Source organism: Phaethon lepturus, unplaced genomic scaffold (genome assembly GCF_000687285.1).
Source record: "Phaethon lepturus isolate BGI_N335 unplaced genomic scaffold, ASM68728v1 scaffold6336, whole genome shotgun sequence".
Lineage (NCBI taxonomy): Eukaryota > Metazoa > Chordata > Aves > Phaethontiformes > Phaethontidae > Phaethon > Phaethon lepturus.
Genome location: NW_010543980.1, coordinates 8,478 through 21,289, shown reverse-complemented (window position 1 = coordinate 21,289; position 12,812 = coordinate 8,478). Strand labels below are relative to the sequence as shown.

At 41.0% G+C, this 12,812-nt stretch overlaps 1 protein-coding gene across 1 annotated transcript in view; it reads right to left on the bottom strand.

The window, feature by feature from the left end:
* The window catches only part of DAB2 (Dab, mitogen-responsive phosphoprotein, homolog 2 (Drosophila)), a gene marked incomplete at its 3' end in the record, with an annotated part of 11,352 nt that extends 2,101 nt beyond the window's left edge, over positions 1-9,251 (bottom strand). Inside the window, exons 1-9 of the mRNA XM_010288517.1 lie at positions 9,082-9,251; positions 7,814-7,953; positions 7,003-7,101; positions 6,539-6,670; positions 4,382-4,468; positions 4,109-4,132; positions 3,800-3,847; positions 3,556-3,618; positions 1,084-1,719 (exon numbers count right to left, since the gene is read on the bottom strand). Coding sequence (XP_010286819.1) covers positions 1,084-1,719; positions 3,556-3,618; positions 3,800-3,847; positions 4,109-4,132; positions 4,382-4,468; positions 6,539-6,670; positions 7,003-7,101; positions 7,814-7,953; positions 9,082-9,175 — 1,323 coding nt within the window. The remainder of the gene's footprint in view (positions 1-1,083; positions 1,720-3,555; positions 3,619-3,799; positions 3,848-4,108; positions 4,133-4,381; positions 4,469-6,538; positions 6,671-7,002; positions 7,102-7,813; positions 7,954-9,081) is intronic.
* Positions 9,252-12,812: the final 3,561 nt, after the last annotated feature.

Here is a 12,812-nt window from a genome sequence, read left to right as displayed (position 1 = left end):
ATTCCTGCTCAGTCTCCAGGCAGCAACAGAGTTTTGCATCATTTTAGTCCAAGACAAATGCAGCTGTCCCAGAGCCACCCTGTGTCTAATCAGGCAAGTCATTGAGATTGCCCTCATTAGGCAGGTACTGAGATACTACATAGGTTCCTGTAAGCTAGTAACTCATTGTTGTGAGACCAAAGTCAGATGGCCATACAACTACCATAAAAGGTTCTGGCATTATATCAAATGTCAATATACATAGCAGTATACTTACCAGACCTTTACAGACGTATGGCAGCATTAAGGAAGAGAGTATATAATTTATTGACCATAGGTACTATGAAGCATTCCTGAATGTTAAAATGTAATATGGCTACAGAGAGGTTAGAGTAAACATAGCAGATAGAAGAGAATTAGATGTGCTGTGTAGTCAGTTACACAGTATGAAGGAAGAAAAGCTTCTTTCACCCAGCTTCTCTAAGTAAGCGCATGCATATCACCATTAATTACTTGAGCATTGTTCACCTTGACAGACCTCCTTCCTCTTCCTGGCTTGGTACTTTGTGGTGGTGGGCTAATTGTTATAGACTCATGTGACATAAGCTGGATATTGCTTTCAGAATCCAGCTTTACTCCATTCTGCAGAGATACTCCTTTGGAAGGACCTTCCACAAACTGGTTTGACAGGCCTTCAAGAAAGCCATTCTGTTCTCTCTCTGGTACCCCATTTGGAGTTCTTGCTGCAGGCGACTTACTCTCAAGTGGCCACTGGCTTGTTAGTGCTTCTCCTTTTCCCCATAAAAGGTTCTGGCATTATATCAAATGTCAATATACATAGCAGTATACTTACCAGACCTTTACAGACGTATGGCAGCATTAAGGAAGAGAGTATATAATTTATTGACCATAGGTACTATGAAGCATTCCTGAATGTTAAAATGTAATATGGCTACAGAGAGGTTAGAGTAAACATAGCAGATAGAAGAGAATTAGATGTGCTGTGTAGTCAGTTACACAGTATGAAGGAAGAAAAGCTTCTTTCACCCAGCTTCTCTAAGTAAGCGCATGCATATCACCATTAATTACTTGAGCATTGTTCACCTTGACAGACCTCCTTCCTCTTCCTGGCTTGGTACTTTGTGGTGGTGGGCTAATTGTTATAGACTCATGTGACATAAGCTGGATATTGCTTTCAGAATCCAGCTTTACTCCATTCTGCAGAGATACTCCTTTGGAAGGACCTTCCACAAACTGGTTTGACAGGGCTTCAAGAAAGCCATTCTGTTCTCTCTCTGGTACCCCATTTGGAGTTCTTGCTGCAGGCAACTTACTCTCAAATGGCCACTGGCTTGTTAGTGCTTCTCGTTTGCCAGTTCTATTAGAAATCTGGTCAAACTGTTTACCAAAGTAGTCAATATCACCATTTGAAGCACCATTACCCACCGGTGTCAAGGTACTCAGACTTTCCTTCTTCTGATCAGCAGATTTTAGAGAATCAAATGAAGGCAGTGCAGATTGGTCCGGCTGTGCGAAAGGATCATCACTGAAAGGGTCTGGATTAGGTGTGGGAAAGAAGCTGAGATTGGTAGAGAAAGAACTCTCAGACAAGAAGGGTGGCTGTGGCTTTGGTTGTGGAAGAGAGGTTGTGATGCCATTCAAGAAGAGGTCCTCTTTTGTAAAAGTCTGTTTGGTCTCAATTTCAGAATTTAGATCCACTAACAGAATCTCTTTAGCTTCCTATTTGTTCAGAAAGAAAAATAAAGTTAGTTTTATGTAGGACTTGCTGCATAGTACACAAGCTCAAGGAAAACAGCTGCGAAAGGAGAGATCCTAGTATCCAGTACATTATACTAATAAGTATTCAGTGTCACAATGAAGTTGCACTAAAGTTTCATTTTATAAGCCATTAAGGCAAGCACTGCTGTGGTCAAATCATAGCTACTACTTAGTGTCAGAAACTCAATGTTAAAAGCACCTGTTTTAAGATCCCTTAGTTAAATATCAGATGCTTATTCTACAGCCTAGACACTGTAGAGTCATTAAGCACTAGTTACACCTATGGTTTCACTTGAGTCAAGAACCCGTTTGATTTCTAGTCCTTTGTTTTGATAAGCTGTGAAATCATACTGCCTTAGTGTGACATCAAGTTGCAGTCTCAGCTTCAGACTGAGATTAGAGAGCTATTTGCTGGTGGAAGATGTTAACATGTTACCTTTCCACCAAGCAGGCAGTAGAAGGGTAAGACTTGGGCACTAGCTGGATTGACAACACCAATTGTGTCATGGCAGATAGTGACTTACAGTGCCAGAATAAACTAGTAGGATTTTTGGTGTTATACTGAGTTGTGACAAGGTTTATGCACACTTTTGTGGAGTTAGGCCACATCTTGAGCTAGGGCTACTCAACTAGAATGGCCAGAAGTCTACTCTCAGGGACTGACTTAAGGATTCACTTGTCCATAAAATGAGCTTCAGATTTAAAGGTCTTTAAGAGCATTTCAGTAATAGCTCTGGTAACAGCAGAGGCATGTACTGCTAGTACATGTTTCTAAGACATCTGACTGGAGAGGTGGGCCCGTGCAAGGCTCATGAAGTTCAACAACACCAAATGCAATCCCAGACATGGACACAGGCTGAGCAATGAGTGGATCAAGAGCAGCCCTGTGGATAAGCACTTGGGAGTACTGGTGGATGGAAAACTGAATGAGCCAGCAATGTGTACTCACAGTCCAGAAAGCCAATCACATCCTGGGCTGCATCCAAAGCAGCATGGCCAGCAGGTTGAGGGAGGCGATTCTACCCCTCTACTCTGCTCTTGAGACGCTGCCTAGAGCTCAGCTCTGGGGCCCCCAGCATAAGTCAGACATGGACCTGCTTGAACAGGTCCAGAGGGCTATGAAGATGATCAGAGGGCTGGAGCACTTCTATGAGGACAGGTTGAGACAGTTGGGATTATTTAGCATAAAGAGAAGGCTCTGGGGAGATTTTACAGCAGCCTTGCAGTACTTACTTAAAGAGGCCCAACAGAAAAGATGGGGAGTGACTCTATCAGAGAATGTAATAGGGCAAGGGGTAATAATTTTAAACTGAAAGACAGTAGATTTAGATTAAATATTCAGAAAAAAAATTTCTTTACTGTGAGGGTGGTGAGCACTGGAACATGTTGCCCAGAGAGTCTGTGGATGCCCCATCCCCAAAGCCAGGTTGGATGGGGCTGAGCAACCTGACTTAGTGAAAGGTGTCTCTGCCCATGACAGGGGGTGGAACTAGATTATATTTAAGGTCCCTTCCAACTCCAACCATTCTGATTCTACAACAAACAATACAGGATTATACATCACAGTTTCAAGTGAACTCTGCTGGATAAGAATGACATTAGCTACTCTAGTTAGCAAGTAGATATTACTATAGACTAATATACTATTATATAATATTATATAATACACTGATGATAGCTAGACAGATGTCTCAGTGAAACCAGAAACCATGACTAAATGTAAATACAGATCTTATTACTAGGACTAAGTTAGATCTCAAAGCAAGGACCATGACAACTAAGCTAGATTCTACTTACTGTGGGACTGCTCATATCAGGCGGTGTTGACATATCCCCAAACAAGTCCATCTGGTCAACTCCCTTAAAGTCAGAGATATAGAAAGAATTGGTATACGTTAGAGTTCTTGCAAGAGCAAGAATCAAGCATTATGCAGATCTACCATAAACACATCTATAAATACTGCGTTTCCCACACAATGTGGAAGCAGTAATTTATGAGCTTCTTAATGGCATCAGCATAAAGCTCTAAAATTTAACCTACCAGTTTTGTTTTGTCAGCTTGATCAGCAGGTAGTGCTTCACTACCATTCTGCAATAGATAGATAACAGTGTCAGCAATAATTGGAATATCAAAACTTGCCTTAAGCAAAGGACTTGGAGGTTTCAAAGAGCAAGTGATGGAAAGAGAAAATATGAGGGAGATCACTACTTAGTTCTGTAGGCCCTTTTACTCCCATTTCAATGTAATTGGGCATCTGATATTACTTCCATAATGCTGGCAGTGTAAAGAACAAAGCTAGTTGTGCAGCAGCAGTACCTAATTGAGTAGGGCTCAGTTGGAGTGACTTACCTGAGTCTTACTTGCTTCTTCACTCTGAAGAAGAAAAGAAGGCTTTTAGTACCTAGGCATCATGTAGAAATATCCAAAGCCTCTCACTTTGTAGATCTTACTAGATCTAGGAGGTAATCAAACTGCTGGTACAACTAACAACCAATAGCTTCAAGTGATCCTGGATTTAGACAGACCTCAGTGTCAAGTCTTACAAGTTTTCAAAAGTGAAACCAAAGCTGAAGCAAGCTTTATTTCTATGCAGACTAATACAGTTCCTGAAGTTTTACTTGCCTTTTTCTTGCATTCTTCTTCCTCCTTCTTCTTCATATTATATATTAGTTGGAAGAGGTCCTTAAGATCAACAACTAGAGGCTCAGCCTGAAAAAAGAATGTAGATTTTAGGCCATGTACTACTTCACAACTTGCTTCAGTAGAAGTCCATGGAGCAGCAAGCCAAACTTTCCTAAATGGTGCAACAGTAAGGTTGAGATAACAGGAAAAGCAAGAGTTTAAGGACTGTCTGGTCTCCACACAAGAGAGCTTATGCAGAATCCAAGGGTAATGGGGCACAACCAGCTTAGAACTGTTAACTCCACAGAGAAAGTGTCTGTATTTGTGCTAAGCCTGCTATGTTTTTGCTAAAAAGCCTGTAGCACAAGATTTCATAAGTGCATGGCAAGTCCTAATCATACTTCCTCAAAAGTGCAAAGTTTGTCCAAGCTCTCTGGTAATGTTATGAGAGGAAAAACATTTTCCATCCATCTGTTTTCTACCAGCTCCAACACTGAACCTGCAGAAAGCCTCTATAGCTAATACTATATTTATTTTAAACTGGATGCAAATAGTAAATCAGCAAGGCAAGCATAAGGTAAGATTATCGTCACCTCAAATGTGTAGAGCAGACACCAGCTTTAAGTGGTAACTGTACCAGGATGAGAGTTTAGTATTAATTAGAAAGGCATTGCATTCCCTGCACACCCATTAGTGGTTGCTGAGATGGTGGCAGGTTCAGCTATATTGATTTGGAACTTTTGCTTGAGTCATATAGCAGCTGTGTCAGTGTCTAGAGTAGGACAAGTGCTCCAGTTCAGCCACTACCTTTGGCTGAAGCAGAGAATCTGATGAACAGATCTCACTGTGTACATCTGAGCATCATGCTCTCCTAATTAAGGGGTTTAGGCATGCAGCTGCAGGAGAAGCTATCTCAAGAGTTATCAACTTGGACAAACAGTACAGCTGCAGCAGTCTAGAGCTTCAGAAGTCCTTACTTCTCAGCTAGACAAATATTATGTTAAAAACAACTAGCAGGAAGTCAAGAGCTGCCTACAGCTTGGCTAAGCCTATAGGCTGGCAAGCACCCCATGGTGAAAAGCTCCGAGAGAACAGACTACACTCTAGAGCACACACAGAAGGCTTTTGTACTTAGTCTACAATTCCAGTGAAGCCAGTGCAACACAGGACTCTGATAAACTAATAAAACAGGCTTAGGAGAAGGTGTTACAGCTGTTACTAAAGTAGTAACATGCTCCAACAAGGAGCCCCTCAGTCCCACCTGTAGTGGGTCTGAAGCTGCCAACAGCTTCTCCAGGAGGGCAGGCAGGGATGTGTATGAAGAAATTACTAACTTTGAAGTTTTGGCTCATCGAGTCATTATAGTGACTATTATGAAGACATTATAGTGACTATTATGAAGACATTATAGTGACTATTATGAAGACATTATAGTGACTATTATGAAGACATTATAGTGACAAGCTGATAAATATCCAACTTAAGTTCTGGTCATTTAGGAAGCTGCATAAAGCTCAGTAGTATTTTCAAGTAGCTTGTTTCCAATATTGTTTATGTACAAATTCTCTTCAGAGACAAGCCCTGTGTACAGGATTTCTGCATGGGGGAACTTATCACAGAAGGATCAGAATCCCTCCCAGAAGTAACTCTAGGAGGACCAGACCTGCCATACACTGGTCCCACAAATACTATCGCAGTTGAGCAAGTCTATTTTCACTGCTGCACAAGATAAAGTGTTATGAGAACTACAGTAGTGGAGTTCTAACATCATTCCTGTTAATTCCGAATGAAGCTCTGGCTATTTGACTCAAAAATTAGCATTCTCACTGACAGTAAGAGGTCACTGTACAGGAAAGCCCATGATAACAGCTCTGTTCATCTCACAACTTCTAAGATGCATGGACATGTTAAGCAAGGTTAGTCAAGTTAATCAAGGCTATTTGAGTGTTTTTATGCTGGACTACAGCAAAACCGAACAGCATCAAAGCCACTGACGATCCACATCAATCCCTACTGCCCTCCTATAGGGGAAGAGCTATCCGTTAGTGCTGGTATTCCCCCATACAGCTACCAACAAAACACTACACCCTATCACAAGTTAAGTGTTTACACAATAGCATTGCTCATAGCAAGTGGAAAAAGGTGTCTGATCCATACCTGTTGTGCTGTTTTGATGGCAAAAAATTGGTGCTGGCCTTCTCCTCCACAAATATAGCCAAAGGCACGATTGTCTGTTACATCCCGAGCAATAAAGGAGATTTTGTTCACTGGATGCTCATGCTCTATGACCTAGAATTGGGGAACAAAAAAACCCCAACTATTGGTTTTAATAACTATTCGTTTAAATTGCTGGAGACAGAATAGCTGCTCTCCTCTCTAGTTAGAATGATTGAGACTTAGAAGGCTTCAGTTCAAGACTCAGATTTATCAGCTTTTGACTAACCACAACACAATGTAGCTATCTTTCTGGCAGGTAGCTTCAGCATTACAACCCATTTCCCAAGCCAATTTTTGTATGTGGAAGGGTGGCATGAATTTAAAGAATCTAGTTCAGATTTGTCCAACTTCCAAGTAACTCAGTTGCTTTAAGGATCACATTAAGAGAATAAGTAATATCTTACCCCAGTTTTCTCATCTATTATCTTGATACCAGAGAGGGAGATGTTCACCCAGATCTTCTGTTTGTGTTGACCCTGGGAACGAGCTGCCACTGCTATTCCCTAAAAGAGGACGAATATCCAAGTATTGACAAGACTTCTGTTAGATTGAGCTTTAACTTGTTTCCTTACATTCCTCATGAGCCCATGGCTATGACTGTACTAGTACTAATCTAGTTATTCCTATGCAACTGTAAGTTAGAGCAGCACTCCTCTTGCAACATATGCCTGACCTCAGAACTAGATTGTGTTTCCTGTGTAAGTGTTTTTGAGCTCTACAATTCCTTATCTTAGTTCACAAAACTGCTGCAGTAGCAGCATCTTTACCAGCTTTCCTGGCCTGATTGAGGCTATGCGAGTGTTCTGCACTCCAGAAGTAATCTTTGTTGCTGCAGGGTCTCATTTATGCTTTGTCTTATCTGTATCTCTTGGTGTTACTATTGCCACAGGATGACAACTTGTGCTTTGAGGTCAGTGTTAAATTGCACAGAGTTCCCCCTTCCCCATCCAAAACTCAAGTTCACTCTTTGTGATCAAGTTCATTCTATTAGCATCCATACTGAATGCCTACAAGAGACCCAAAGGAGCATTCCCAAGCTGTTAGAGAAACAGTCCTTTGAGCAAGGCATTACAGCTTTAGAAGTAACATCCATATAGGATGGTGCCGTTATTACTATGTCACCATTAAGCTGCATTTGAAGTTGTGCCAAAATGACCATTTGCTTTCTGAAGGCTACCCAGAAGTTGGTTCTTACATGCCAACTGAAGCCCTTACCTTCAACTTCATCATTGAATCCTGACTCATTTTGTCTCCTCTTGCCTCTGGAACATCATCAATGCCAATCAGTTTGGCTTTGTATTTTACACCATCACCTTTGAATCTGGCCAAGAGAGATTCATCTGTCTTTTCTGGCCCTGGAGACAGAGAAAAGTCTGTTTTTTATTTTTAAGAGAAATGTCTATGTTGTGGCTTTGAGATCCTTTTAAGGAATACCATACAAGTACATATTAAAATTTGACACTTGAGTATAGCTGACTAACAACCCTTAACCTTTCTAGTACTGTGTGCACTGCAAGATAGTTAATCCTCTAAGGTCACAATGCTCTTGCAGAATTTGGCCTCAGTTCAAAGAGTGGAGCCCAGTGCTTAATATTTGGGGACTTCAGAACAATTGTTTGGCACATAAAAGACTGAAATATTTATAGGCAACAGCCAAATACATGTAAGTGCTAAGCAAAAAACACCAAGCAGAAATAGTACTTCCCATAGCCATACAAGATGTTCAATAAGCCTTTCAGATGTCAGCCTCTAGCTCTGGTGTAATCCAATCTCTTTGGTGTGCAAGAATCTCCTAGTTTCTGTGATAGAGCTTCCTATCAGCACCATCATTTCCACAACAAGTCCTGGTATACCCATCCCTGTAATCATGTGGGATTTTAGCTAATTGCCTGTTTCTGCTGTTCCTGCTATTTCTCAGAACTGCTTGCTATTCTTCTCTGTATGCTCAACATACTCCAAGTGTATACCTAGGTATGTATTTCTGTATGAGGTATTTATATTTACATGACCCAATGTATCAAAAAAAAATCTATTCCTCTGATCTACAATGATTCTCATTAAATAAATTTTCTAGCTTCTCTGGACTAGAATCTGTATCTGTGTCCAGCACATCACTCCCTTTGTAGAGGAAGGAGAGGAAACAAGTTGAGGTTCAGACTGACAGCTACCTGGATGGTCCTGGGTCTGGTCACCTCTTTAAGAGGCTTTCACTTCCCCAGGCTTTTAGTGTATTTGTCAGATTCAAGAGAGTCATTTAACATGGAAGTGAGAGTTCAAAACTTAAAGCTAGGAAAAAACCTTTCAAGCTAAAAGCCTACCTTCTGGTTAGATTTATTTTACTAGCTTATTTACTCAGTCTTCCAGTCAGCTTGAAACCTTGGTGTTACCTTAACTATGTTGTGAGAGTGATCTTAGTTTTAGGCAAGTGCAAAAGATTAAGGACACTGACTAGAGAAGGGGGTTAAGACATAAGCATTTCTTACCTTTCTTCTTTTCTTTCTTTGAAGGTTGTGCTTTTGGTGGAGCCTGTTGCTCAGGCTGGGTGTTGACAGTAGTAGTTTCAGCTTCAGTAGACATGATGAGATGGTCAGGTATACTTGCTGTAGGTTTTAAAAATCCAAATAACAATCAGTAGGCAGGCATAATACTTTACCTTGAAGAAATACTAGTATTAGACCTGTTAGTCCAATTTTGTTCTGCTGAACACTGAAGCCCAGGAATGTCTGAAGGTTTTAGCAGTGATCATATCGGAAGTCTGACTCACTGCCTGTTCATCTCAGGCTACAGAGAGCATGAAGTTATGGCCACTGGGTGATGAACCCTCACCTCAGTAATACCTAATCAGTAGATCACACTGACCTACATCCACAGGCTGTACTTGCATCACCCTGTTTTAATCTATCAACCTTTAGCTTTTTACCCTTTAAAGCTATTTATAGAACCTCAGATATTTTGCTCTATTCTCCTTCAGCACTGCCAGTTGCATCTCTGTAGTAATATAGGAGAGAATGCAAGAAACGTTTGCTAGGATCTGTTCCAAACACCCATGAAGATAACACAACACCCAAAAGAAGCCACTAGATCTTATTCATGTTTCTTTAACTAGCCAAAGTTTGAGTTTATACCACCCAACAGATAAAAGCAAATAAATTCCTTAAGCTGCAGACAGACTGTTCCTGGGAAAAAAAAACCCAACAAAAACCAAAACAAACATACAAAACAAAACCCCAAATGAAAACCCCATGTCCTTGTCTTAACAGTAGTCCAGTGACCTTAGGTTTTTAAAAAACTTGCAAGTTAACGGGAACTATGGACTAGGATGACTTATCTCTATGCCATGAGACCCTTTTGCCTCAGATACAAGATACATTAAAAAAATAATCTGCAGTCTCCATGTTTTGTTTCTACACAGCTGAAGCATTGACACTTACCAAATAGAGGTATTTATATTGTCTTTATGGAGTTCTTAAGATTATCTATACCTAGTGAGAAAACACTGGACATTCATGTCTGCTACAGAAGCCGTTCTATGAATCTTCTGTTTGGGATACTGCAGTGGCTCCAGTTAGTCCCTTGAATTTTAGGGTGGCAAATGAAGCCAATAGACTGTTAGATGATTAAGTAGCTGGGCTACCCTTTACAAGTAATTTCCCCTATAGCCAGGCAGGCAGCCACAGATCAAGCCACCCCTTTTATCCAGCACACCAATTTGAGACACACTATGTACCCAGATACAAGTGCTGAAGCATGGTATATCCCATAGCATTAGAAGCTTGTACTTCTCAATAGTCTGTTCCTTTTTTACCTTACTTACAGCTAATGCTTTATCCATTACTTGGAAGTTACTTTCAGGGTTTAGCTCTCACTCTTGCCTTCCCCTCTTCCCTCGATTCATTACTAAGTCAACAGCTACAGATTGACTCCTCCAGCTTACCACTAACAGAGTAATGGATGTCAATGCTTAACTGATTCTTAACCTGTGAAGAATACAAATTCCTAGGTCTTTAAGAGAGAATTTCATCCTGAAGACCTTCATTTTCATTTAGCCATTTAGGGAACTAATGCCTTTAGGGAACTAGATCTAGCTGCTTACCAGATGGTTTGTGAACTGCATTTAGCATTGCTCAGGCAAATCAGAGATAAAAGTGCTCATATGGGAAAGATCTCTGGCATTTATACCTTTCTTCTCTGAGGAACTTACCTGGCCACAGATAGGGAACATTTGATGCAAGGGAACAAAGGTGTTTCTCTGAACAATTTCAAGTGATTCCGCGTAGAAATAGATGTTAGAGGAAGACTTGATACAGCAAGGCATGTTTATTTAGGAAATGTTATCACTGGAAGAATGGCTTGTGTGCCCATTCTGACGAAGGAGCAAGGGGGAAACTATTAGAACCAAAAGTGATTTTGCAGGATGCTTGCACCAGTGTTAAAAAGGACTGTGCCCACTGAAAACCACACGTTAATCAGTAAAATGAAGCCACCTTCTGAATTCTACTCAGACACTAGATATCTTGCCTGATGGTATAGTTTTGGGCGGAGATAGTCTTTAGACTTCCGTACAATGAGCCTCTCCCTATATTTATCAAGTCATTAGTTAACCACCCACCCATCTGGAAGGTTACTGTTTAGAGAACAGAAAGAAAAGGCCCAGAGAAGAACATAGCTAAGACATGCTCTCTAGGAGCTGAGTCATAGCTTTAGGACATTCTGCCCAGCTCCATGCTGGAAAGAAGTAGTAACAACCTCCAGGCACTGAGTCCTGCCTGTCAGTGATCCTGCTTCCCCAATTTAATTGGTAGAGCTACATCCAGCTCCGGTGTTATACAACCACAGTAAGTGTCTCACTCTGAAGTAATGTTAAGAGGCAACAACAAGTAAATACCCTAGAGAGGAGCAAATATGTACAAACAAGATTTCACTTTGGCAACTGTAAAGTGGTAGAAATCCAGATGGGCAGCTGCCATCTTTAGACTCTGGTTATTCCTCCATTATTGCCATCTGCCTCCATACTATGGAAACCAGACCACTTATCTGCATAAAGCCAGACAGCACAAAACCCCAAAGTGGAGGAAGATGGGCAGGAATACATGTAAGTCTATCGGAACCCTTGTAAATAGCCCTGTCTTATGGTGGAGAAGCTCATTCTCAGTGGTAGCAATGTTATTTGAGAAGGTTAGCAAGGGCCAGTTTACAGGACATGCTCTCCTATCTGAAGTCTGGCAGAACTCATCTCACCTGGTGAGAGTTCACAGTACTTGACAGTTATTCTTCATACCTTTGGAGAACTCAATATCTTTAAGAAACATATCTCTGTATGAAGATAATTAGCAAAGCTAAGAATGCAGGATAGACAAAGGCTGCCTTAATACACATTCATATTTTTAATAACTATTCCTTGACATCTTAAGTCACAAGGCTTGTACTAAATTGCCTCAGGCCTTACCTTAAAGTTTCACTGGGGCAGGGAGCAACTTTATGTAGCTTGAGCTGGCAGTGATCTAGTCTGCTCGGGGCACAAGAGTGTCAGCCACAGATGAACTTTGGATTCTATGCTTTAGACCCAAGTTAAAGCTCCGTAAGGTCTTTGTCACACTTAAGTTTGGCTTATTTTAGTGGAAAGTGCTGGTGTGCCCTATATGCAAGGAACTAAAATGAAGTTAAGATCTTCTATTTGTAGTTCTTGCAGTTGCTTGGAGGCTTCCTTTCACAATACTCAGTCCCTCAGTAGTTGCCTTACTCTGCAAGAGGAAGGCAACAATAGAATAGAACTGTTCTATTTCATTTGAATTCCAAGTTCATCTGGAAAGAGCCAGCCAACAGTATGGCAGAGTTAGAGATGCATGTGCTTTTATGCAAGGACAGTCATGCCTTCAGTTATACTGGCATAGCAGAGAAGATTGTTCCCACAGCAACTGTGTCAGCAGACTCTTAAGTGATGACTTTTGAATGTTCTCCATGTAGGTAAGCCTGTTGCTACCACTACATCTTAATTACTCGCTATACAGTTGTATGGCCCGTTTTAACTACTATGTTAAATGCACTATTTCAAAAGTCTTAGACTGCAGATGTATGGATGTTTCTACCCTTGGGAAGAAGTTCCCCAAGATCTTGCCTGTATCAGTAGATACACACCACATTTTACTCATCCACTTTTCAATTTACTCCAGAACAGGCTTCTTAAGGGACCACTGGTAGCATCTTCCTCCTTTCC